This window comes from Gobio gobio, assembly GCF_949357685.1.
Source record: "Gobio gobio genome assembly, chromosome: 14".
Lineage (NCBI taxonomy): Eukaryota > Metazoa > Chordata > Actinopteri > Cypriniformes > Gobionidae > Gobio > Gobio gobio.
This window is the reverse complement of record NC_137107.1, coordinates 35,986,106-36,013,759: the sequence shown is the minus strand read 5'-3', so window position 1 is coordinate 36,013,759 and position 27,654 is coordinate 35,986,106. Positions and strand designations below refer to the sequence as shown.

Genomic DNA, 27,654 nt, shown 5'->3' with positions numbered 1-27,654 from the left:
GCTGTGACCGCTAGATGGCGCCACTCCTCTCACGTTCACTCACAGCAGAAGCACCTCCGTCCCCCGCTGCCTGCACATCATACCATATCATAAACCGCTACCATTACTGCCAGCGAGCTAACAACATACCCTTCCAAAGCAGGATCTTATAAACGGCCGAGGTAAGGACATACCACTGAACTAACCATTTCTATTGTATCTCTCTATAGCGACATGCGCGAACATACGTGATAACAATCATTTTATTAATCCTCGGCTGGATTTGCCAAACATCTGTTTCGTAAGAGATGCGTTAGCCAGCTTTAGCAAAATAACAACCTGCCTTAAAAAAAAATGTTTTCCTTACGGCATCAGCTCTTCGAGACAGTGTCAGTGTTTACATGACTCTTTTACAGATAATATTCACGAAATTACGTTGCTTGTCAACTGTAATTCAGGAGTGAGACACACATCTATATATTCACATAAAATAATATGAGAAGTTGGGTTATTCTACGAAATAGGCGCATTTTCCAGTTTGATAAAGTAACATTTTGTAAGATTCTTTACATCCAGTGACACAATTAAAGATTTAAGTGATAATGAGTTGTAACTTGTCCTTCAAGAATACATTTCTTGAAAGGATTAGGTAATATATGTATATATATATGTAATTTAAATGTTATAAAATTGCTATATTACATATATTTAGTTTTTTAATTATATATATATATTTAAATTTATATATTTTAGATTTTAATTTATTCTAATATATAGCAAGAAGTTGAACAGACAGGAGTGGGGACAGGCCAAAAATGACTAATGAAGAAAGACAAAATTGGCACTTGTTTTGTAGATTGGCCCAGTTACCTGAGAATTCAGCATCCTTAGTTCATTTTCATCCTGCCTGTTTGACAGCTGACAAGTGAAACCCGTAAAATCACTGGCTGTGTATCTACATCTTGTGAGCTAGCTGCCTGCCTAGACAGTATTTTTGGCCGTCAAAGGCAATCGAAAGGTTCACGTGTCCAAAAATGCAGTCTAGTTTGATAGCTCACTAGGTTTTGACAGCTATTGTGTGATGCTTTAATCCATAATATAATGAAAGGAGATGCATGCATGCAAGTACAGTAGATGTCAGTTGTGCTGTATTATTAACATGATAGTTTGTATCCACTGATTTGTGTTTTCATGTTGCTTGGGTGTTTTGGTCTAAAATAGTTTGCCTTGTTTGGAGAGAGTGGCATAGGAAGGTCCCTGGAGGGCTTTTCCCTCTGGAATGAGCCATTCGGGTATGATCTGAAATCTAGCTTTGGATGAGCTGGTTAAAGTTGTTTATTTGTTAGGCTTCATGTGCAAAAAGTATGATTGAGGTTGCCCTAATTACTTTTCATTTATTAGTTTATGGAACGTGATTAGATGCTACTGACAGCTAATATAATGGCAGACTTGGCCTTTTTGTTTTTAAACTGCTTCCAAATTAAATATAATTTATTATAAGAAAAAAATATTATTCAGACTCCCTCGGAAATGTTGTTTCCAGTAATGCACTTGCAATAGGAGTCTATAGAGGTATGGCATTGCACTGGGATAAACGTAAAAAAAAAAACATTTTATTTTGTACAGAAGTTTGAATATGAGCTGCACATTTTTACTTTTTAAACCCTGCCAAATATTTTGCCCAGTAGACCTTATTCAGAGCAGTGCCATGACCAGTATGAAAGAGAGGCTGAGAAGGATAGACTTACTGTGTTTTCAGTGGCATCCGCTGTAAAAAGCTGTATAAAGCTTCTAGAGCACTTACAATTTTCCACAGCTCATGTTGCCTGGATTTTTTTTTTGTCTACTGAAATTTCTTGGAAGGGCTTTTTTTCAGTGTTTTGTCAGCAGAACAATCCGAAAAACACATTAAATAACCGTACAACCCACTGAAGAGATGGATGTCTATTCCTCACAGCCTCGCTTTCATTCCCGCTAAAAATCAAAAATGGCGCTGCTGTGAAAGTTTAAGTTAAAGCTACACTATGTAACTTTTCCGTCCACTAGAGGTCGCCTGTTCAAAACAAAGGCGTAGTTTGATGACGCCACGTTTGAGCGCAGAATCTCGGGACATGTGGTCTTCACCTCACAGCCGGTGGGAAACAGTCAGGATAGGACTCGGGCAGAAATCCTGTTCAAGGATGCGATTATTAACATTACTGTAGTCTGAAGCAGAGCAGGAGCGAGTGTTGTGGAGCTGAGCAAGGCCGCAGGAGCGATTGAAGAGCGGGACTGTTATTATGGCATAGTCGCTGGCGGGACTTTTATTATGACACGATTGCCGGCGGCACTTCCTCTTCTCCAGTGCTGAGTGAGAGGTAACCCAACTCTGTTTATCGTATTATATACATCTGAGTGTGTTGAAAAGGAAGTTAAGACGTTCGCTCTGCGGCTGCTATGACACTTTTTCACAATGCAGTGAGAGTAAAGTGTTTCACTGAATAAAACCGGAGACCGAGGGTGACGCAGATATGACGCAATCGACAGGCGACTCCCTCACACGCATAGCTCACACGTCCCGGCTCCTTGGTTAAAATAGCAATTTTCTCACGATTTACAAATAGTGGAAAACATTTGGGATATTCTAAGTACTCAACTGAACAAAATATATAACACTGGCCTAGTGGTTTATGGATGTTTTACTGCAAAAATCCTACATAGTTCACCTTTAAGAGAGCATTTTGAACTCAGAACTTGTGTTTAATGTGTTAGCTATAACATGGTATTTTACCGTTAGATCCCACTTTTTTTTAAATCAGTGAAATTTACGGGGGGAAAAAAAACCTAAGAAGAAACAGAGTTTTAAAACGAAAAACCATCAAATGTGAAGTGTCACACATGGGGGATTCCGGTAATGTCTGGGAGTTTCTTCAGTCAAAATGATAACGTTTTCACTTCCAAAAACCTTACATTTAACAGTATTTTACTGTAAAATGACATTAAATAGCCTGATAGATTTATTACAGTTTTTCAACGTATAGGCAGAGAAACAAACGCGCAGCCATCTTTTGAATTTTGTCTTGTGGTTGCTCTGTATATTTCTATGGCATCGCTTTTGAAGAGTAATTAGCTGGTGAAGTGGATTTACTTATTGTAGAGTTAACGAAAGTACTTTGTTGAAAGTTATAGATGAGTACTTTGGTTTTTCCCTGTTAAAGCGTATATTTCAAGGAATGCTGCGCTCCAGATAGTCCCATATGGTCAATCCTCTGTGGACCCTTTTCCCTGTGGACGCCAGTGGATCTCACCATAATAAAGACAACCAGGTAGTGGAAAGTGTGCTAAACTCAGTCATCTCCTGTAAGGCTGCATCTGTTTGTTTCTAGGGGAAGTTTGATTTCTTCCAGGAGGTTCTCTTGGGTAAGGGCTCGAATGAAAACGGTGGATCTTTTTATGCGTTTGATGTTGTACTTTGTAGAAGCCCTTTAATGTAGACCCTGTTTGTTATACACGTGGTCAGTGGGGGTCCAGGCCCCAGGGGATGTTTGCTTGTGAGTCTCCATAACAAATGAGGTTTGTGTGTGTTTTGGAAGGTTGAGCACATGGAGGAGAAACACTTGGTTTGCAATCCATCAAAGATCGAAGTAGGTCACAGAAGAGTGTGGAAACTGCTCTCAGATTAAAATAGCTCAGCCTACCATTGCAGTCAGGTCACATCTTGCCCGCATCTACCGTGCATTTCCTGTTCTTGAAAAGATGGTGTGATACTCTGCATTTTTACTCTGTATGTAGACGCTTGCAAGCTACTTGTAATTCTGCCGCATGAATTTCAAAGTTGCTTGACGCTCAGACTGGATAATGGCACATCAATCCCTCAGACTTTCTGCACACTTTCATCATCCCACCATCAGCACCTGGTCTGACAAATGGGTCGGGCAAGCCTGGCCACTCTGTGCTCAGCTCTTTGTCATCGAGGTTGAGAGATGTGAGGATGGGAAGTCACAAACGGCGTTGATCTGCCCTTAAAAGGGTCTTTCTATCTTAAAATAGCTGATTCATTTTGTTGCATGCTACTTTATTAGCCAACATCTTAATAGTTTAGAAGAAAGTTGGCCATTAGTGCTGTGGTGGTGCCATGGTACAGTAATAATATTTTGATATGATACTGAATTATTATCACCAGGGATAATCAATTCTACTGATGTTTTACTAATAGTCACACATTTGAACATAATCAGTTTCTTTAATACTTACTAAAGTTTTTTTTTTTAAATAAGCCTCTTATACTCACCAGGGCTGCATTTATTTGATCAAATATACTATAAAAACAGTAATATTGTAAAATATTATTACAAGTTTAAATAAGTTTTGTATTTAAATACATTTTATAGGTGACACTTTACAATAAGGTCTCATTTGTTAACATTAGTTAACATGAACTAACAATGAACAATACATTTCTTACAGTATTTATTAATCTTCGTTAATGTTAGTTAATACAAATCCAGCTGTTCATTGCTTTTTCATGTTAGTTCACTGTGCATTAACTAATAATGTTAACAAATTATAATATCAATGTTGAAATTTAATATTAACTGAGATTAATAAATCCTGTAGAAGTATTGATCATTCTTATTAACTAAAGTAGTTAACTAATATTAACCAATGAAACCTTGTTTTTTTTAAAGTGTTACCATTTTATCTTTTAATATTTTTGGTGCTCAAGAAACATTTCTTCCTACACAGTATTTATATATAGCACAATAATAAATATCAGGGAATTTTAAATTGCTGTAGGCGTGTAAAAGTAAGGCTTGTAAATGTCATGACAATACTTTTTTTTTGTTGCAATTATGCTCAAAATATATTTGCGTAGTATTTATATAATATTTAATAACAAATGTATAATATATATATATATATATATATATATATATATATATATATATATATATATATATATATATATATATATATATATATATATATATATATATATATATATATATATATATATATATATATATATAAATGTACATGTTAATTCACTGATGGTCATACATTGGTTATTAATTGTTATAGTATATGCATATATATATATATATATATATATATATATATATATATATATATATATATATATATATATATATATAACACTTACATTTTAATTAATTGACATTCATTAGCTATAAATTAAATGGTTATAAATTAGTTATTAAATATTCTATACATATTATGCAAATATATTTTGAGCATAATTGCATTTTTTTTTAAATTGTCATTACATTTAGATAAATTTACATTTTATAATTTAAATTTTACATTTTAGATTAATATAGAAACTAAAATGATACATATAATATAGAAATTAAAATAAGATTCAAATGCATAAATATAATACCCATAAAATATAACTTATTAAAACGTTTAAAGTTTATTAATGAGCATAATGGTATTGTCTGCTTGACTGATGAATCACGATGTATGTTTTAAAAATGCTTATAACACAGGATGCTGCAAATATCATGTTGTGTGACGCTGCAATCACTTGGCTGTCACTTGTTATCATATTGATGTCATGTAGAATCCATCATTCATTCTCCTGCTGGCAGAATCTCTCAGTAGGTGATGGATGGAGAGAGAGACAGATTAATAAACAAAACATTTTACATTTTATGCATGTAAATGCTGCTTGCTTAAAGGGTTAGTTCACCCAAAAATGAAAATTCTGTCATTAATTACTCACCCTCATGTCGTTCGACACCCGTAAGACCTCCGTTCATCTTCGGAACACAAATTAAGATATTTTTGTTGAAAGCTGATGGCTGAGAAAGGCTTCAGATAGGCCTCGATTGGCATTCAGTACATTTACACTCCCAAGACCCATAAAAGGCACTTAAAACGTCATTACAAAGTCCATCTCACCACAGTGACTCTACAATAATTTTACGATGCGACAATAGTTTTTGTGCGCAAAAAAAAATCAAAATAACGACTTTATTCAACCTCTTCTTGTCTTCCGCGTGTGCCTCCACGACGCATGCGCGAGAATATGACGTAGCGCCGGGGTTCAGAAATCCATGAAATGCACACTTTAACCCCATTTTGAGAACTACGCCGAGACCTAAAGCACAATCAATGTAGAATTCAACAGCTTAGATACGCGCGTCTTCCTCTGCTTGTAAACAAATCGCTTCTGGGTCATGTGTCTGAACGCTGGATCTGCGTAATATTCTCGTGCATGCGTCGTGGAGGCACACACGGAAGACAAGAACAAGTTGGATAAAGGTGTTATTTAGATTTTTTTTTGCACACAAAAACTATTGTCGTCGCATAGTAAAATTATTGTAGAGTCACTGTGGTGAGATGGACTTTTTAAGTGCCTTTTATGGGTCTTGGGAGTGTAAATGTACTGAATGCCAATGGAGGCCTATCTGAAGCCTTTCTCAGCCATCAGCTTTCAACAAAAATTTCTTCATTTGTGTTCCGAAGATGAACGGAGGTCTTACGGGTGTCGAACGACATGAGGGTGAGTAATTAATGACAGAATTTTCATTTTTGGGTGAACTAACCCTTTAATACAAAGGTTGACACCTCTGTTGTTTCTAAGGTGTTATGAGTGGATCTAGCATGTTGCTATTTGGCCTCTAGAGTGTTCCGGTTTATTATAAAGTGATTTAAATTAAGAGTCTACCCCCAAGTTTCTATGGTATTCTGGTCTCTGAATATGGTTTGGTCCTTCTTTCAATATGTGATCCGAATGGAGATTTTATTATTATTATTATTATTATTATTATTTCCTTCTTGGAGAGGTGATTTTTCTGGAGAGGTGACATTTTTAGTGAGAAAAGCTCGAAACCTCATTGGTGTGTTCTGATTTAGTGTGAAAATGTGTGTCAGGGACGTAATTACTTGAGAAATGGATGGAGGGGTCAAAGATGCTGAGAAAAATATGCTTTTTTTCCCACACCGTTTTCTCGAAAGAGGGAGGGAGAACATCATCTTCCAGCTGTGGGGGTGTTTTGACAGGAGAATGCATGGAGGCCAGGGCCCCCGAGATGATATTACAGCAAAAACATAAGTAGAGATTCGATCGCAGGTGAAGAAATAACAGGGAACAAAACGGAGACAGAGAAGAAAAACTAAGCCGCATTGAATCTCTGTGAATGTGAGAGATAGAAATGAGGACGCGCGGAGGGGGTGGGCCAGCCCACACAAGTTCTCCTTTCTGAACCCCTCAGAGTAATGAATGCCTTTTTTTATTGTACCTGCTTATATTTCTCTCATTCTGCGAGACCCACACCTCTCCCACACAAACAGTGTCTCCAATGTTCGAAAATCTGCTTTCCAAAGAAACTGCAGCACTTTGCATGTAAATCAAGGCCATAAGGAGAAACGGAGGCTTCGAGCAGAATGGTGATATGTAATCTTTTTCGAGCAGGCTTTACTTGAGTAACGTTTGAAGCATTTTATAACATACAGTATTCAGCTTATTAGCTGTATTCAGTCATTTCATTTGTACAGTAAGGAAAATACTTAAGGCTTAAGAAAAATTAAGGTCAAGCATATGGCATAGGTAGGGCAAAGGTTTTTGAGTCAAGTCCCATTTATGCTTTATCCTAAAATCAGCATCAGGGAAAACCTGGAGATCTTAGCATATTTTAAAGTGTTGATTTTGTAGGATTGTAAAAAGTATAGAATATAAATGTATTGTCAATAGTATTAAAAACATTCATTTAATATGTATATAATGTTTAATTATTAATTTTAATCAATATATATATATTTATATATATATAAATATATAAATATATATAAATATGTGACCCTGGACCACAAAACCAGTCATAATGGTCAATTTTTTGGAATTGAGATTTATACATGGATGCTGAATTAATAAGCTTTCGATTGATGTATGGTTTGCTAGGATATGACTATGGCCGTGATACAACTATTTGAAAATGTGGAATCTGAGGGTGCAAAAAAATCTAAATATTGAGAAAATCGCCTTTAAAGTTGTCCAAATCAAGTTGTTATGAACGCATATTACTACTAATAATACATTTTTGATATATTTATGGTAGGACATTTACAATATATCTTCATGGAACATGAATCATGATTTGATCCTAATAGAATGATTGCCACAAATATACCCGTGCGACTTATGACTGGTTTTGTGGTCCAGGGTCACATATATGATCTCCATATGGGGTTGCAATATTCATAAATACTTGTATATATATCAAAGTAATAAATATCAGGGAATAAAATGGCGTAGACTTGTAAAAGTGGCTTATGGCTGGTAAGAGTATTGTAAAAAAAATACATTTTGTATATTTATAGAATATTTAATATTATAAATGAATACCAATTAATTAAAATGTAAATGTTACATGGAAATAATATGTAACTAGTGTAGTAAATATATGATCTATAAATTGTACATCATAAAATATGGAAAAATAATGAAAAAATACAGAAAATATAATGAATTGAATGTCCTTTTGACTTGACTCTTCCTTATTTTCTCTCTGAATATAAAGTGCTCATAACGCCCATTCGCAAATTATGCTCAAAGTCAATGTTTTGGTCAAAAGCTGTGGGACATTTCTGTATGACACCTAAGATTTACCAAATCTGTTTTTCTTGCAAGGTGTTGATGGAGGGGCTACTGAGAGGTGTTTGGGAAGGACACTATGTTTCCCTGTGTCTCCTCCTGGCCCTCTTCTGATCCCCCTGCCGCTCTCGGCCATGCTCCGCCCATTCCCTCAGTACAACTGCCCAATCAGCCACTGCCTGACCTGCTGCGGAGCTGCGTTGTGCTCCCTTCCCCATCCACGCGTCTGAGCCCTTGCACCATTGAGATGGAGTCCATGATTGTGGTGACGGAGTACGAGCCCAGTGGTGGCTCTGGGCAGGAGGGCGGAGAGGAGGAGGAGGTGGAGGACATGGACAGCTCGGAAACGCCAGAACCAGCGTCGTCAGGTCCGGTGCCGCCCTTCCGTATGGCCTCCTGTGATCTTTTATCCCACACGGTGGGCCGCCCGGAAGCGCTCTTTCCAGAACCGCCGGAGCACAGAGGTAGACTCAGCCTCTCTGACAGGAAGCTGTCGCTACAGGAACGCTCACAGACACTTTCGTCACCCTGTGGTTCGCCAGGGCTGAACGGACGCTATATTTACCCATCGCTGCCCTACTCGCCAATCACCTCCCCTCACTCATCTCCACGCCTCCCTCGAAGACCAACCGTGGAGTCTCATCGTGTGTCCATCACAGATCTGCAGGTAGGTGGCCGAAGTTAATGCCACGTGTGTTTGGAAGTGTTTGAAAGTCTCAATGGCTACAACATGTCTGACAATTATGTGGACTACCTGTGGAATAATTTAGTTTGTTTTGAAAGAAGTCTTTTATGCTCATCAGGGCTGCATTAATGTGACCAAATATACAGTAAAAACAGTAATATTGTGACGTATTATTACAAAATAAAAGAACTGTTTTCTATTTTAATATATTATAAAATGTGATGGCAAAAGCTACATTTTCAGCATCATTACTCCAGTCTTCAGTGTCGCATCATGCTTCAGAAAACATTCTAATATGCTGATTTGCTGCCCAATTATTATTATTATTGGTACTCAGTTATTACTGTTAGTAATGGTTCTTATTATTATCAATGTTGAAAACAGTTTTTGCAGTTTGTGGAAATCATTAGATTTTTTTTTTCAGGATTATTTGATGAATCGAAAGTTCAAAACAGCTTTTATTTTAAAAGAAACATAAATGTCTTAAAGGGTGAGTTCACCCAAAAATGAAAATTCTGTCATTAATTACTCAACCTCATGTCGTTCGACACCCGTAAGACCTCCGTTCATCTTCGGAACACAAATGAAGATATTTTTGTTGAAAGCTGATGGCTGAGAAAGGCTTCAGATAGGCCTCCATTGGCATTCAGTACATTTACACTCCCAAGACCCATAAAAGGCACTTAAAACGTCGTTACAAAGTCCATCTCACCACAGTGGCTCTACAATAATTTTTTTACGAAGCGACAACAATAGTTTTTGTGCGCAAAAATAAAATCAAAATAACGACTTTATTCAACCTCTTCTTGTCTTCAGTGTGTGCCTCCACGACGCATGCGTGAGAATATGACGTAGCGCCGGGGTTCGGGAATCCATGAAATGCACACTTTAACCCCATTTTGAGAACTACGCCGAGACCTAAAGCACGATCAATGTAGAATCCAACAGCTTAGATACGCGCGTCTTCCTCTGCTTGTAAACAAATCGCTTCTGGGTCATGTGTCCGAACGCCGGATCTGCGTCATATTCTCGCGCATGCGTCGTGGAGGCACGCACAAGTTGGATAAAGGTGTTATTTTGATTTTTTTTTTGCACACAAAAACTATTGTCGTCGCATCGTAAAACAATTGGTCTTGGGAGTGTAAATGTACTGAATGCCAATGGAGGCCTATCTGAAGCCTTTCTCAGCCATCAGCTTTCAACTAAAATATCTTCATTTGTGTTCCGAAGATGAACGGAGGTCTTACGGGTGTCGAACGACATGAGGGTGAGTAATTAATGACAGAATTTTCATTTTGGGTGAACTAACCCTTTAACTGTGACTTTTGATTAATTTAATGCGTTTTTGCTGACTAAAAGTATTCATTTATTTTTTTTTAATCTTGCTTAATTGCTTGATAGTGCATTATGGTTTCCACATAATATGAAAAGAGCACAACTCTTTTCAACATTGATAATAAGAAATGTTACATGATTTCTCATGGTCTTTACTGTCACATGAAAAAAAACTGCTTTGCCATCACAGGAATACATTACATTTTAAAATATATTCACATAGAAAACAGTTATTTTAAATTGTAATAATATTTCACAATGTTACTGTTTTTACTGTAGTTTTTAATAAATGCCTTGGTGAGCATAAGAGACTACTTTCAAAACATAAAAAATCTTAATAATTCCACATTTTTGACCAATAGTGTAAGATTATGTAACTACCACCAAAATGAGACTATCTGATGCTGTGGCCTGAGATTTGAGCTGCTTGTGTGTCTGATGTTGTCTTTGAGAAGAACATTTCCTTTTCTTCATTCTCTGCACTGGCTTCAAGTCTGCAAAGTCAAGGTTGAGAAGGTGTGTAAGGTAAGGTTACTGACAGGAGCAATTACCTTCCTGGCTTCCTCTTAATGATGCTTGTCAAGAGAAAGTTCCCCAATAGATGCTTCTGCTTTTCCATTAGGACACGAAATCAGCAAGAAATGTGTGTAGATTTGGCTTGTGTGCCTTTCTCGGCTCAAGTACTCCCTGTAGTACTTCTTGTGCTAATGCTTTTGATTCTTTTGAACCGGGAATGTTGCAAGCATCATTCTCGATGAGAGAATCAAGTTTGCGTTTTGCTGTGATCTTTGGCCACACTGGCTGAAGTAGTTGTCCTTCAATGACTAAAACCCCCTTAAAAAGAGACCTCAGTGCCATTGATCAATGTAATTTGTTTGTTTATTTCTAAAGGACTGCGTGCAGCTCAACCAGTACAAGCTGAAAGATGAGATCGGAAAGGTATGTTTATTTTTCATTTATTATTTATGCATAGATCATTTCCTGCTGAGAGTCTGAGATAAATGGACGCTCTGCTGAAATAGTAATTGCGCAGTTGTGCTTATTTTAGAACAAATGGTTATCTCACATATTAGGTATAGTAAATACAAAATGCTAATCATTTCTGGAGGATCATGTGACACTGAAGACTGGAGTAATAATACTGAAAATTCAGCTTTACCATTACAGGAATAAATTACATTTTAAAATATATTAAAGTAGAAAACAGTCATTTAAAATAGTACTAATATTTCACAATATTACTGTATTTACCGTACAAATAAATGCAGCCATGGTGAGCATAAGTGACTTCTTTCAAAAGCATAAAACATATCTTGCCGATCCCCAAACTTTTGAACGGTGAATAAATAAATAAAAATAACACACAGATTGACACTATTAGCCATTCAGAATCAAGTATTTCATAGAGACTTAAACATGTTCATGTTTTTTAAACATATAGAATAGAATAGGGAATACAGTTTGTTCAATGTTGTTCACTTCAAAAATAATTTATTTATTTTATTATTTTTACATTTCTAAAACCAGGTAAATTTCCATTTAGGCACAATTGCTTAATATATTACAATTAATTAAATTAATGTTTTTTTTTTATGAACATGCTACCATAGTAATACCATGGTTTTTAAAGTATCTTGGAATGTCATTTAATAGAATAGACAAGTACCATGTTTTAAGACAAAGTACCATGTTTTACCATATTTTTTGGGATACGGCATGTTATTCTTTGAAGAATTCAAATGACTATGGCATGTAAATTTGGTAATCATAATATATATGTATGTATATATGCTAAGTACCATGGTATTCCCATCTGATGCCATCATTAAACCATAGTACAAAGTACACAGTACTTTATTCTAAGGAGCATCGAGTAAGATACAAGCATGTAATAATGAATTTACTACAATATTTATGGTAATGCAGTAATACAATTTAAAGGAGCAGTGAAGTGTTTTCACTGTTGCTGTTCCACTAAGCTTCATCTTGATATGAGGGCATGGAAAACTGTCAGCTTGGACGGGGAGATTCCTGCTCTGCTCTCATCTCTTGTATCTGAGGGTTGGATTCCCTGCTGGAACGGCAATCTGCTCTCCCAGCTGGGACCTGTGTGTGTGTGTGTGTGTGTAGGTTTGAGAGAGATAGAGTCAGAACAGAAGTGGAATTATGCCTGTCTGTGGAGTTCATCATGGCACCGGCTGTTGCCTACTGGCTCTGTTTGGTTTACATGTTCTCCATTTAATCAAACGGCACAAATGCTTGGACACTTTAGCTTCCTGTTTCCATCAGTTGCTGCATGTTACTGAGTGTGTTTGCACTGCAATTTGATCCATTTACAAGTTGTCATGACTGACACACCTTGTTTTCCTGATAAAGGGCTCCTATGGAGTTGTCAAGCTGGCGTACAATGAAGATGACAACACATACTATGTGAGTGATACAACCTGTCTCGCACGCATATATATTTACACACTTCATCTCATTTTTATTTAGGAGAGTAAAGAGCTAACATCCTAGTGTTATCAGTAATTTGCCTATTTGAGGTTTCTTTCGGCTGCCAAAAATTGTGCCATTGGCACCGTCACCCCATCACCGTTACGGGTTAGAAAATCATAATTATGATGTGCATTTAAGTAATTTGAATTGGAGTAAAATAGACATGTTTTTATATTTCATTTTCTTTTTTGTATTTTAGCTCTAGTGTAACAAATAAAGAGAAAAGCATACAAATTTGGTGTGGAATTATGTTTTTAAATTTCTTGTGTTGCCACAGAGAATCATGGGAAATGTAGTTTTGATGCACAAACCCATTGCCTCATAATCCAACTAACTGTTTGTGATTTAAATGTTTTTTTTTTTTTTTCATATTTTTGCCTCTGTGTATTGTTGAGATTTTGATAAATCCCTTATCTTGATAATGATAATAATAATTAATATTATTAACATGCTGTAGTTATAAGAATAAGAATAAATATAATATGCTGTTGTTGTAATAATTTGATATTAACTTAAATTTGCTCCTTGCTCTGATTAGTTAATATTTTGGTGTAGTTGTAGTTCTCACACAGTGCTGGTTGTAGAATGGGGCATATGTCACCCAGCACCAGTATTGACACTGGATATCTGCTCTCACTCTCTCATTCTCACTGCTCTCCACAGGCCATGAAAGTGCTGTCCAAGAAACGACTGATGAGGCAGGCTGGGTTCCCGCGTAAGTGTCTGCTTTAAAGCAGATGGAACGCACAGCGGGGTTTATGATTGAGTGTATGTGTGAGTGTATGTGTGTGAGGTTGGGGGCGCACTTTCATCAGCTAGCAGAATGCCTAATACTTCAACCTTTCACATGTTTTCCTCTTGTGCTGGTTTAAACAGGCAGACCTCCTCCTCGTGGGGCAAGATTGGCCCCTGAGGGCCCCCCTCAGCCCAAAGGGCCTCTGGAGCGTGTTTACCAGGAGATAGCCATCCTCAAGAAGCTTGATCACCCTAACGTGGTTAAGCTTGTGGAGGTGGGTGCTTCTTTTCTCAGTTTGCAGTGTTCTCACAGACTTTAGTCAGCGTAAACTGGAAGTGGAAGTTAAAAAATAATGACCGTTTACGAACAGGTTTCCCCAACACTTTTACAATCGGACAAACAGAAAATCCACCTGTACATCTATTCAAATGGGATGGGGAAAGTATTTTAACCCTGAAAAAAATGTAAATAAATTTGACATGAATGAATTTGAGACAGTGAGGGATAGATATACAGTTTGAATGTTATACACTGCCAACATTTGCTTTGTTTCCAGTAAAAATGTTTAAACATTTCTTAAAACAAGATAGATTTACTTTATAAATATTTGAATTAGAAATGTATTAAAAGTAAGAGGAAGTAGAACTTATAACTATTTAAAAAATATATTTATATATATTACTGGAAAATTAACTAAAGGGTTATTAATTCATCACGCTCATGTCGTTTCCCAAACCCGTAAGACCTTCGTTCATCTTCGGAACACAAATGAAGATATTTTGATGAAATCCCAGAGCTCTCTGACCCCTCCATTGAAAGCAATTTAATTACCACTTTCAAGGCTCAGAAAGGTAGTAAAGACATTGTTAAAATAGTCCATATGACTCCAGTGGTTCAACCTTAATGCTATGAAGTGACGAGAACACTTTTGGTAGGAAATAAAACTAATAAAAATAGCGACTTTATTCAACAATTTCTTCTCGACTGTGTCAGGGTTTGGAATGAGTAATAATTGACAGAATTTTCATTTTTGGGTAAACTAACCCTTTAATTGTACTGATACGTACAGGGCAGCTTTCATTTAGTTATAAAAACACTGAAAGTAAGCCTTTCCATGAATTTGCAGTGGACAGAAAAGTTTGAAATATTTTAGATATGGCATAATGTAAGCTCTGTGCTGACTGGTTTCATTCTCTTTTTAAACAGCTTTGTTTTTTGTTTTTTTGCGCAGGTGCTGGATGATCCAAGCGAGGACCATCTGTACATGGGTAAGTCTGGCCAGATACTCGTCCACTTGGCAGATTCTACACACTTGCGCATGCCCAATTTATTCTACTTTTCGGTGCTAAATGTATGTGAAGTCAGAGAATGTAAAGCACAACACCTTAACTCTGCTTCCTCTGTGCTTTCACAGTATTCGAGCTTGTCAAACGAGGGTGAGTAAGCACGTTATTTCTGATTGTAGCGACGGCCCATGCTGTGCTAGTGTCACTCTGCTAGAGAAACTGTGCCTCATTCCCCATGTGTTTGCAGAGCAGTGATGGAGGTTCCTACTGATAAGCCCCTGGATGAGGACCAGGCACGCTTCTACTTCCAGGACTTGCTGAGAGGAATCGAATATTGTGAGTGCGGGAATTTAGCTAATGCTTAGAGCTGTCATCAGTACTCATAACTGGTGCGAGTACATTCAGCTAAAAGCGCACGGTAACTTGATATTGGCTCTGATTAGTCTCATGAAGCCGAACTTTTAGATTTAGACTATTAGTCTTGTCCACAAAGCTTATTCTGGCCAAGGACAACCCACTTAGCAGTTTTATTGTAGTATTATTTATATACTATTATAGTATTTATTCATATTTTAGCTTTTTTTATATATATATATTTTATGTTATATTTTATTTAAAAAATTTTACTTTTTGTTTTTTAAATATTTCATAGCTTGATTTTTTTTATATATTCAGTTTTTTTTATTTGTATCTTATATTTAAGTTTTGACATTTTTGTTTAAATATTTTATAGTTTTATTTTTATATATACTATTATAATATTTATTAATAATTTGAATTAGCCTTTTTTATATATTAAGCTTTTTTATTTTTATCCTGTTTAAGTTTTTGTCACGTTTTTTTTAAAAAATTCTAAAAACATTTTTTATACTAGTATAGCATTTATTCATATTTCAACTTAGCCTTTTTATATTCTCATTTTTTAAGTTTTAATCATTTTGTCATGTGCTTTTGTCATTTTTACTATTTTGTTTTATATTAAAAATATAAAACTATATTTGTATATATTTATGTATATTTTTTTCATTTCAGTTTTAGTCATTTTAATACTTAATCTTATCATATTTCAGTTAGTTACCAATACAAGGTTACCAATACAATTTCAAATAATAAAGTTGAAATAATATATATAATTTTTATTTCAGCTATTTCAATTATTATTATTATTTTAAAAAAAATATATAGTTTTAGTTAACAATAACAGCACTGCCACTTACACAGGGAGAATCCATCTGACCGACATTTCAAGTATATCTGTGTACCAATAGCATAAAGGCCAATCAGATTGAAGCTTTTGGTTTTCAGAAAGTTCTTGACATTTTTATCTGCACTATGCATCAAACAGTGACTAGATGCAGTTTTTGTTGTTAGTCATCAGAATGCATTAAATAACAATCAAAAAGTGATGACAACTACTCATCCTCAACAGTACATTATCAAAAAATCATCCATCGGGACATCAAGCCTTCCAACCTGCTGGTGGGAGAAGATGGCCATGTTAAGATTGCAGACTTTGGAGTCAGTAACCAGTTTGAGGGAGCGGACGCCCTGCTGACCAGCACAGTGGGAACGCCAGCATTTCTTGCCCCAGAGACCCTTTCAGAGACCCGCAAGAACTTCTCTGGAAAGGTTAAAAGCTCTCTTCTCTTAACTAGTTGCTAATAGCCTGTCAGTATTGCTGTCAATTTTGATTTTATCCAGTTAACATCATGTTTTTATAGGCTCTGGATGTGTGGGCAATGGGAGTCACCTTGTACTGTTTCATCTTTGGAGTGGTACGCCTTGTTTTGACCTTCGTATTTCTCATGAAATATGCAGTGTTAAAAATAACCCAACATTTAATTCAGCAAAAATGGATGTTGCCTTTGACTTTACTTCCTCTCTCCACAGTGTCCTTTTATGGATGAGCGTATTTTGAGCCTCCATCAGAAGATCAAGACCCAACCGGTGGAGCTTCCCGAGAAGTGAGTATTTCTCTTGAGCCTGAAAGACCTTCCCCATCCCACCGTTTTGACATTGATAGCATTTTTGTACCACTCTACAGCGCGGACATATCAGATGACTTAAAGGACCTTCTTTTTAAAATGCTGGACAAGAATCCCGAAACCAGAATTACCGTCCCACAAATCAAGGTCAGTATGACTCTTTTCTTCACCAAGGATGTCCCTTTCGAGTCTATCATGGGAGAAATGCATAATTTCAAAACCACTAATGGCATCACCAACAGTGATGGGAATAACGGCGTTATAGATAAACGGCGTTACTAATGGAATAATTTTTTTCAGTAACGAGTAATCAAACGAATGACTGTTTCTCCCGTTACAACGCCGTTAGCGTTACTGAGAAAAAAAACGCGGCGTTACTGTAATTGAGCTCACTGAAGCGGTTTTCACCCGAACAGGCTCTCTGTCTGTCGGACCTGCAACGTTTTTCTTTCTCTGGTTGGTTGGTTGGTGTGTGTGTGTGTGTGTGTGTGTGTGTGTGTGTGTGTGTGTGTGTGTGTGTGTGTGTGTGTGTGTGTGTGTGTGTGTGTGTGTGTGTGTGTGCGGGCGTGCATTGGGGGGTGGTACACATAACTGATGATGATTGGTGGGTGGGAGACAAGGTTGCGGTTGATAGGTTGAGTTCACACACACACTCACACACACCTATGACACACACGCATATGCACAGTCACACACACACCAAGTCCAACGACTTCAAAGGTAGCTTTCGCAAATTGGAAGTAGAAGCACTACTTTTCCCTCGTTGAGGTGAAAGGAAAGTATGCCCAGGAAGAAAGAGTCTCTTCACGTCGATGGCAAGTAATCCTAATCTAATGAAGCACCTCACATCATCACATGCCGCCACAAAATTAGTGGCTAAAAACCCAGGCGATAACGTGCGCTCCACTACCAAAGGAGTAGTATAGTACTGATAATATTTACACAATATTTACACTATTGTAGGCCTACTGATAATATTTACAATAATGTATTGAATGATAGGTGTCTCTCACATTGTCCCACAGCAACATTACATGTTTTATAACAATAATTTATTCTATTTAGTGTCCAATTCATTCATTTAACATATTTAATATTAGAGGCATCCAAGTAAAAAAAAAAGTAACTTTCCCTGGTAATTAGTTACTTTTATAATGATGTAACTCAGTTACTAACTCAGTTACTATTTGTAAGAAGTAACTAGTAACTATAACTACTTACTTTTTTAAATGCCCAACACTGATCACCAATAATGTTTCCTGAAAGGTAGTCCTCATCTGTGATTGGTCAGAAAAACAAGCAGTTTTGCCCAAGAATCACTCTATTAGTTGATGTTTTGTTTTTCCACTTATACACATACACACTACCATTCAAAAATTGGTAAGATTTAAAAAAAAAAAAAAGTTTTTTAAAGAAGTCTCTTATTCTTACCAAGGATGCATTTATTTGATCAAAAATGCAGTAAAAACAGTGATATTGTGAAATATAATTGCAATTTAAATAACTTGTATAACTAATATTTGAATATATTTTAAAAATGTAACTTATTCCATTGATGGCAAAGCTGAATTTTACTCCAGTCTTTAGTGTCACATGAACCTTCAGAAATCATTCTGATTTGCTGATTTCTGCATTTTATCGATATTGAATACACTTGCTGTTTAATGTTTAATAAGTCTTAAAGGGATAGTTAACCCAAAAAGTAAAATTTTGTCATTATTTACTCACCCTCAAATTGTTCCAAACCCATATGAGTTTCTTTTTTGCTGAACAGAAAACAAGATATTTTGAAGAATGTCGGTAACCAAAGAGTTACTTGTTTTTTCCTACTATGGAAGTCAATGGCTACTGTCAACTGTCTGGTTACAGACATTCTTTCAAATTCTTTTGTGTTCAACATAAAAAAGAAACTCATACAGGTTTAGAACAACTTGAGGGTGAGTAAATAATGACCACATTTTCATTTTTAGGTGAACTATCCCTTTAAGTATTTTGTAATATTAAAAATGTCTTTACTTTCACTTTTGATTAATTTAATGTGTCCCTGCTGAATAAAAGTATTAATTATTACCCCCCAAAAAAAGATCTCACTGACCCCAAACATTTGTTTTGTATACGGTAGCGTAGTTTTTTCTTATAATGTTATATTTAGCCTCCTACTTCAATTGAACCAGAAATAAAACCCTTCCTTATTCTTAAAAGATGATTTCAAAGCACTTCCTGTGTGAATATAGGACACTCCAGCAGCCTAGACCTAGCCTTGAGTTAATAAATGAAATCAAAGCAGGATTTTTGTTCCATTGTTGTTGTAGGTGCACCCATGGGTGACACGGCACGGCGCTGAGCCCCTCCCCCCTGAGGACGACAACTGCTGCAGCTTGATAGAAGTAACAGAGGAGGAGGTGGAAAACTCTGTCAAGCACATCCCCAGCCTGGCCACCGTGGTGAGTTTGCACGCCCCTGGTGGCCTATTTAGACAACCTTAATTCTGTTTTATGAATTCGCATAATATATTCAACGCTAATAACCACATCAAATGAATAAACAGATTAATGACCCACACAGATCATTAATAGCCCAAGGTTCTTTTTGGAGTTACTTAAACTTGCTGCATGTTCTCTGCTACAGATCTTGGTTAGGACTATGTTGCGCAAGCGTTCTTTTGGAAACCCGTTTGATTGGGGCCGCAGGGAAGACAGGAGTCCCACCGCACCAGGACACATGCTATCGTAAGTCTTTCTCATTAGGGATGGGCTATAACTAGAACAGACGTCCTGAATATATACTTGGACTTCTGCAGTGCTTTCAGTTATCATTGAAAATCTTAAATGGTTTGCATAGCTGGTTTGACAGTAATTTAGTAGTTGGACCTACTAGGATAGACGTACTATATACAATGCTATGTCACTATATTAGGTTCTACTGTAATACTATAATGATAAAGTGTAAATTGATTTTCAGGTTAAATAGAGTTTAATGTCTTTGCACAGCATTTCCACAGAAAATAATTTTGACTACTTTCTCAATTCCAACACAAACGAAAAATGTGTTTACAGTAACCTAAAATGTAAGCCTGGCAGGCAAAAATATTTTCATTCACCAAGAATGCATTTAAATTGATCAAAAGTGACAGTAAAGACATTTATAATGTTACAAAATATTTATATTTCAAATACAAATACATAATTTCTATTCATAAAATAATTCTGGGGGGAAAAGTAACACGGTTTCCACAAAAATATGAAGCAGCACAACTGTTTTCAACATTGATGATAATGATAAGAAATTATTATCTAAATCAGCGTATTAGAATGATTTCTGAAGGATCATGGGAATTCTTTTGGAGTAATGGCTGCTGAAAATTCAGCTTTGCATCACAGGAATTACATTTTAAAATAAAAATGGTTATTTTCTCTCAATTAATAAATGAATAGCTTTTAAATCATACATCACAGATTATATCACATTTTGGAACCAAAGCTACATGTTAACATTAAACGCTTTTATTGTACTTTTAGTTAACTGATTAGCCTGCTAAAGCTAAAGGCTCTGTCCGAAATGGCGCACTTGGTGTGGCCTTCAGTTGTGTGTATCCATAAAATCCACAACACCATAAGATGCGTTCAGAGTATTTTTGTTCCAGTATTTACTGCATTATTTGTTTTAAGTACGTTCTATATAGTATGCATATGGCTAGTATTAATGGAATCTGGACGTACTACATTAATCTTGTTGACACTGTCATGCTAGCCACAGCATCAGTTGCATCACATCACTGCCACTCACAGATCCTCTCCCGTTGCCTCATGGGATGAAAGTGCCCATCGGATGCGCATATCAGAATCTCGCCAGAAGTATAAGGTCATCCAGATACTTTTCACCTTCTGTTTTTATGAATACTATTAGTTTTGATGTATGCATTTTCAGACACAGCTATAGTATAGAGTCACCCATAAGTAATTTATTTGACACATGAGCGCCCCCTGTTGCACACTGTTGCAATGCTAAGCTAGGTTGATTACTACCGTAGTTGCCTAGTCCGCATATAACACGCGACTTTGGGCTTCTTTTTTTGTCATGTTGTGTTAAAAAATCTTGTGTTGCGTTTTTTTGGGCTTATTTTAAAAAATTTCGTTGCTTTTTAGGAAAATATGACAAGCAACTTAATTTCTTTACATTTATGGTCGCTGTTTTGTCCAATACATTGATTGACACTGTCTTCTCACAGCTAATAGCCAATCAGTGCAATAATAGTGCTGTAGTTCGTCCTCATACATCCCACCTCCTTCTTCCCCTCACTGAAGAAAAATCATGTTCAACGTACAGGCATTGGAGTTATAAATGCAAGTAATGGTAGTAGTAGACGGAAATAGACGCATGTACATGGGTCAATGACATGACATGTATTTTTTGTGTCCGAATTCATTATTTTCCAACAAAAAAATACAAATAAATACATGTCACATATCAAATTGATCTACAATATTTCCTTTATAAGATACTCTTTTAATTTTTTAATTAAAAGTTTTGGTGTTGTGGTGTTTCAAAGACCTAAAATGTCAGGTGGTGCGACCAGCAAATTTACATTTAAAAGTATCAATTCCCACTCCAATTGCAAAATGAAGTAAGAAATATAAATGTAAACCATTATATAATGTATACAAATAATAATTAAAAAAACGACATAAAAACTCCTTATGGAAAATTGTTCACATAGAAAAGTGTCCGTTTATATGAATTGGACTAAAAGGGCAATACATAGAAAAGGGAAAGGGAATTTACCATGTGATATGCATTTCACAATAATTCATATGTATATTGCATATGTGTATTATTTTAAATGAATATATGGTTGCACCACCTGACATTTTCTGGGTGGTAAAATCAGAAATCTTGTTTAATAATGAATTAGTGCTGTCTTAAAAGCTGTAAAACCAATATGAATCAACACCATACATTTTTTGGACATAAAAATGCATTTTAAAACTCTTTTGCTTAAAATTATTCTTTTTTTATCTTACAAAAATGTATTATTTTTCTTATTTGTCATTGACCCACATACAATGCCACCAACAGGGATGTACAGAGATGGAGGAGGGAGGGGAGGAGAGGCACCTTATTTAATATAAAAAATTTTTTTATAATGTATTTATCATTACAGGCTATAATAATACATTTTTAAAAAATGCACTAATAATAACAGTAACTTAGGTATGGTTCGAATTAATTTTATTATAATGTGGCTATATTGCAGCGCTCCCTTAGTGCTTGCCTGCGTCCCAATGTGCATACTATCCATCCTAAATAGTATGTGACATTAGTCATTTTCAATACTATTTAGGGCAGATAGGGTGGATAGTATGCACATTGAGATGCCGAGCTTGTCTTTTTCACGGTTTGCAGTGTGTGTGTGTGTGTGTGTGTGTGTGTGTGTGATCAATACTCACTCACTCCTAAAATGTGAGCAATAACTCTGACTATGGTTTACCTCCAAACCTATTCTGTTCACAGTTGATGAGGGGATATTGCGTGCACTTTTGATAATTTGATAATTTTTGTAAAATCCCATCTGTTTTTGCTGTTCAAACTCAGAGAGGTTTCAGTTTAATATGTTGCAAGCTCATTTATTGATAAAAAATAATTGATCATAAATAATATTGGTGATAATAAATAATATAATAATATTGGGCTTGTTTTTGAAGCTGCTGTTGCTTATTGGTCTCGCGAGAGTTGGCAGCACAGCCTAGCAAAGTAATATTAGCGTATAATATTAGCTTTGCTAAGCTCGATACTTTACCCACATCTTTTTGTTGTTTTTTTTAAACCCTAAGGACAAGTATCAATTATTTTCTGTGGTAATCAATAGCATGTTTGAGTGATATTTAGCATGAAACAGTCTTTTAAGGCCTTTGTTTAGTCATGTTTTCAGGAATATTTGATAGACACACTCCGATTTAAGAATTCTCACATATCCGCATCTCTCCTGCCGTCTAGAAAAGGGAGAGCAGGGAGTTTGAAATACTGCCGCAATCTCGGTACCCCCAGGTAAAGCTCCGCTAGCCTGTTAGCGCTCCACCTATGTCCTGTTTACTCTTCTCCACCTGTATTATATGTAGGAGATAATGGTCATGCCCATGTTGAATGATCTGCACTTAAAATGAATGATGTGGTGTTTTTTAGCATGCTTTTAAGATCAAAACGATTATCATTCAGATGGCTTAAAGAATAACAAGCTTTTGTTTTCCTACCTAATAAACTGCATTTTATGCATGTAATATCTAAAATATTCATTTTATTCCCTCCTAAAAACCTCTTGTATGTATTTAACTGTTCAAGCTACGTTTAATAAGAGTATTTCAAGCATTTATATTTTGCATGTAATGTTTTAACTTAGAAATATAAGTTCATGGGGAGTTCAGGATGATGTTTTCCAGGCCCTTCTAAATATCTGCATGCCCCTCGTGCATAATATCAGCAACGAAAAGAAAAGAGCATCCTGATTTGCCACCCAGCCATGGTCATTTTTTTACGAGGACTCCGATTGGTTTGTCGGACTGGGTGCATTTGCATGTGGCGCCCCGGTACAACCCCTCGCAAAAACATGGTGGTCAGTCACTCTCATGTGCCTCCTCCTGACCCGAGCATATGACTGATGCGATGCCATGTACTCCCTCTCGCGCTGACTTAATTTTCCCACTGCCTAACAATTCTAGCTGCACTTAACAACAGTCTGCATAGCTGCAGACAGGTTGACACGCCTGGAATGTGTGACTATTTTAAACCTCCACATTTGTCTGTTTCCTAGGAAACAAGAGAGCGAGGAAGGCATGCGGAGCATGGACCTGCCCTTCGTGGGCGAGGATGAAGTTCTTTCCTGATAATTGTTGCCGTCTTTCTCGGGGGGAAATGCATCAGGATGGGGCTGTTGTGGCTTCCGGAAAGGCCAGGATATGGACCTGGGGCTGGGGCATGGACGGAAGGAAGTTGTTGGTGTGGAGGGTGCCCACCCGCTCATGCATGCATTTGTACAGTCCACAGCAGCATGCGCCGTATCTGTCCGCCCAGGTCTCTGCCGTCTCTCAGGACCTGTTTTCTGTGTGCGCGTGTTTCTACTCTCCGGCATGGAGACTCGTCTTTACTCCTCTGCTTCGGCTAGGGGGCGCCACTGAAGGCTAAACGGATGAAAACCTAAGAATTTCCTTGAAGAAATGTACAATTTCTTTGGTTTGTCCATCAGTCATTAATTAGAGAGACATTCTGCTTGATTTCAGTTTTGCAGATCTGAAGTGAATTTGGAAATAATCATTCAAAAATCTTTCTAAAAAAAACGGGTTTGACAAAATTAAGAATAAATGATATACTGTGTATAACTCAACTTAAGGCAAATACATTAATAAATGCCCTTTCATAATTAAAATTCCTCAAATTTGCACAATATTCACCAAGTCTTTAGAAAAAAAGGTATGATTTCTTAGGTTTGTCCATCACTCAGATCTCATTAGATTATTAGAACTGAATTTGAAAATAATAAAAGAAAAATAGCTCAGACTTTCATCAGATATTAATTTCAACTTGAAAATGTTCTCAAAAAAAAAAAATCAGGTTTGTTTGATCAAAGATAAGATAACATTTGAAAATAATAATAAAAACATAAATAAAAAAAAGTACATTTTTAAATGAGTTTTTAATAATTCCAAATTGCAGCCAGGAAATGTGTGTAAATATTGTAAGGAGACACTTCCGGGTGTGATTTTGGGAAAATACAGAAATGTTTGTATGTGTGTGTTTCTTTATATATGAAATCACACAGCTTTGTGTTTGTATTTATAATGTCTGCGCTGTAGATAACAGGACCAGACCTGAAAACTATCTGGAAATGTTCTTTTTTTTTGTAATACAACAGTCCAAAATCCAAGAGATCAGAGTATTATGCATAGCATGTTTTTGATTAGTAGTTGAATAATTTAGGGCACAAATAACATCTAGGGAATGCCACTATAGGCATTGTGACCCTTCTTCTCCTTGTATGTAACGTGACCCTTTTAATCATGAAGGTGACAGCCTCTTACTGTAATTTCGCTTCCTTTTCCTGTGTAGAATTACCAAAATGCCATGTACTGTAGTAGTGACTTCGTCATGATCAGAGTGAATTAGTTATCGCCATTTCTATATCGGACATACAATAGGAAATACAATAATTTTGTGCAATCTATGCATGACTTTTTTCACTTAAGGAATCAATGTTTGTCAGTCTGTTTTGACACAAATGTATGCCTTACATTTTCATACTCATAACTGTAGCATAGATCATCAGTACATGTGTAGAGTTTTTGGTACAGTAGATTTGTAGATAAAGTAGAATCGGGAATTTTAGATAAGCTGTTCTAGACAGCGTAGAAATGAGTAACTTGCTTAAGCTCAGTTTTAAAGTTAGCAAAAATAGTCCAAAGCCCTGTTGAGATTTTCTCAATGTGCACTATGATCATGTATGTCCTGTGTTGATTATTTTTCTATGATTGTTTTAGCTGTAGTTTCGAAATGTCGGAGTGATGGTGCTTTTCCACCACTGAAAATGTATAACATATTTGATGCTTGTATCAGGGGAGTCTTTTCTGCACAAGTAGGTTGAATGTATGTTGTTGGTTTACCTCGTAAATGAAGTCAACTCTATACCTTTTCTTTAACTTTTTTCCCCCTGCATGTCAAACTTTGCTGTGTTTTTTGTGATTTTGTTTTCTCGCTCTTTTAGAGATTTATTTTTGTGTAGATACTATTACTATGCATACGAAATCTCACATTGTGGTGCAGTTCTGGACTTTGTAAGTCAGTAAGTTGGTCCTTTGTGTTTGTTCTATTGGATGTTGATTATTGAAAATTGAAGGAAACTTGTTGTAATATTGACTCAAATATGCATGTGCACCGACGTTATACAATAGCACCATGATTTGCTGAACAGATTTTGATGACCTTTAAAGGTGCTTTATGTATCTCTTTTGACCGTACTAAAGCATAAAAAATACCAATATGTTTGCAGAGATTTAGGAAACATTCTAAGTTAAAAAAAACAACAATGTTATTTTACTTTAAAATGTGCGTTCCGTGTCGGAATGTCTGTTTTTGTTTTGGTCTGTGAGATCCCGCCCACTGCCAGTTTATAATAGTATTTCGATGCCCCAGGTTGCCATTAGCAATAAAACATTGCAAAAATATACATTATTGTTAAAGGGATAGTTCACCCAAAAATGAAAATTAGCCCATGATTTACTCACCCATAAGTCATCGTGGGTGTGTATGACATTCTTCTTTCGGATGAATACAATGTCCTGGCTCTTCCCAGCTTTATAATAGCTGTTTCTTTTCTTTTTTAGTCCATAAAAGTGCATCTATCCATCATAAAATTGCGCCACACGGCTCCGGGGAATTAATAAAGGCCTTCTGAAGCGAAGCAATGCGTTAATGTTCGGAAAATATCCATATTTAAAACTTTACAAACTGTAATCTCTATCTTCACGAGAGACATACGTTCCAGCGTATGAAGTAGGACACAGGCCTAGTTTCGGAGGCGATCGCGGAAGCGCAGAGGATCGAGCAAAACAAAACTCGAGAACCAATATATTCTAACCTGGAGCGTCCTACGTCATACGCTGGAACGGCAGTTTCTCAATTACAGTTTGTAAAGTTTTAAATATGGATATTTTTCGCACACAAACGCTTCGCTTCAGAAAGCCTTCATTAAATCCGGAGCCGTGTGGATCACTTTTATGAACTATCCCTTTAACTGCGCTCGTTCCTCAATCTGGGCGGGGGAAACAACTCTCCAATATTTTGAATTTGGACTGCAGTACCCATTTCAACCACAAGCAGTCAATATTACAAACTGCACCTTTAATTAATATATTCAAGACCAGAGAAGCACTCCCCTTTTTTGAGTAAATATTTATAGAGAAAATTAAAATATATATATGGAGATTTATCTTTGCACATTAGAATGTTTATCTGAATTCAAATGATGCATGTTTATTGAAAACTTTAAATGACGAGGCCTCTGTAACCATGTTTTCTTCTTCTGTACGATCAAAACTAGGAGCAAAACCGGCTGAAATCAAAGACAGCTTTTTTCAGTTTCCTATGTATAGCCACTTTCTCAAATACTGACCGTGCGAACGGTACTTTGAATTGATTGATTGTAGAGTTGTATATTGAGGAGAATGCTGTACTGTATATTTCTAAACTCTCAATATCGTTCCTCGCTGTATCTGCCCAGTATTTCCTGAAGGGCTAGGGTCAATGTTTGCATCCATATCACAAAAGCGATTGCGTTTTGAGCACTGTTGAGAGGGCTGTTTACATGTTACAAAAATGCATGCCGTCACAATCACGCAATTTCATTCAGCATGTTTTCGAAGCATGTTTGAGCTCTTTACAGCTTCCTCTGATCTCATTACTGATCATTCTATATATTGTATCCAGTTGATTATTTGAATAAATTGAAGTTGCCTTTAGTTTTGCTTTTTCTCTTTGTTCTTTTTTTACTTTTATTTTTCATTTGG

General features: G+C 36.3%; 1 protein-coding gene across 2 annotated transcripts; it reads left to right on the top strand.

Annotated features, from left to right (window-relative positions):
• Window positions 1–37: 37 nt before the first annotated feature.
• camkk2 (calcium/calmodulin-dependent protein kinase kinase 2) lies at window positions 38–27,599 on the top strand. 2 transcript variants are annotated; one of them, XM_079835625.1, is made up of 17 exons: window positions 73–161; window positions 8,618–9,248; window positions 11,493–11,540; window positions 12,978–13,031; window positions 13,761–13,812; window positions 13,974–14,107; window positions 15,065–15,101; window positions 15,248–15,269; window positions 15,367–15,455; window positions 16,549–16,748; window positions 16,841–16,894; window positions 17,010–17,083; window positions 17,164–17,251; window positions 19,417–19,548; window positions 19,733–19,833; window positions 23,099–23,149; window positions 23,910–27,599. In XM_079835625.1, exons 2-17 carry the CDS (start codon window positions 8,661–8,663, stop codon window positions 23,980–23,982), a joined length of 1,797 nt encoding a protein of 598 aa, XP_079691751.1. In that variant the 5' UTR covers window positions 73–161; window positions 8,618–8,660; the 3' UTR covers window positions 23,983–27,599. The 2 variants fall into 2 exon arrangements, with proteins under 2 accessions (XP_079691752.1, XP_079691751.1); XM_079835626.1 differs by lacking the exon at window positions 23,099–23,149 and having other exon boundaries at window positions 38–161.
• The last annotated feature ends 55 nt before the right edge of the window (window positions 27,600–27,654 follow it).

Excerpts from the sequence above, each read along its gene's own strand:
- camkk2 (XM_079835625.1), top strand. The coding sequence starts at position 8,661 with ATGTTTCCCTGTGTCTCCTCCTGGCCCTCTTCTGATCCCCCTGCCGCT. Across the intron at positions 13,032-13,760 it reads AAGATGACAACACATACTAT|GCCATGAAAGTGCTGTCCAA; the intron begins GTGAGTGATACA and ends TGCTCTCCACAG. Across the intron at positions 17,084-17,163 it reads CCGGTGGAGCTTCCCGAGAA|CGCGGACATATCAGATGACT; the intron begins GTGAGTATTTCT and ends ACCACTCTACAG.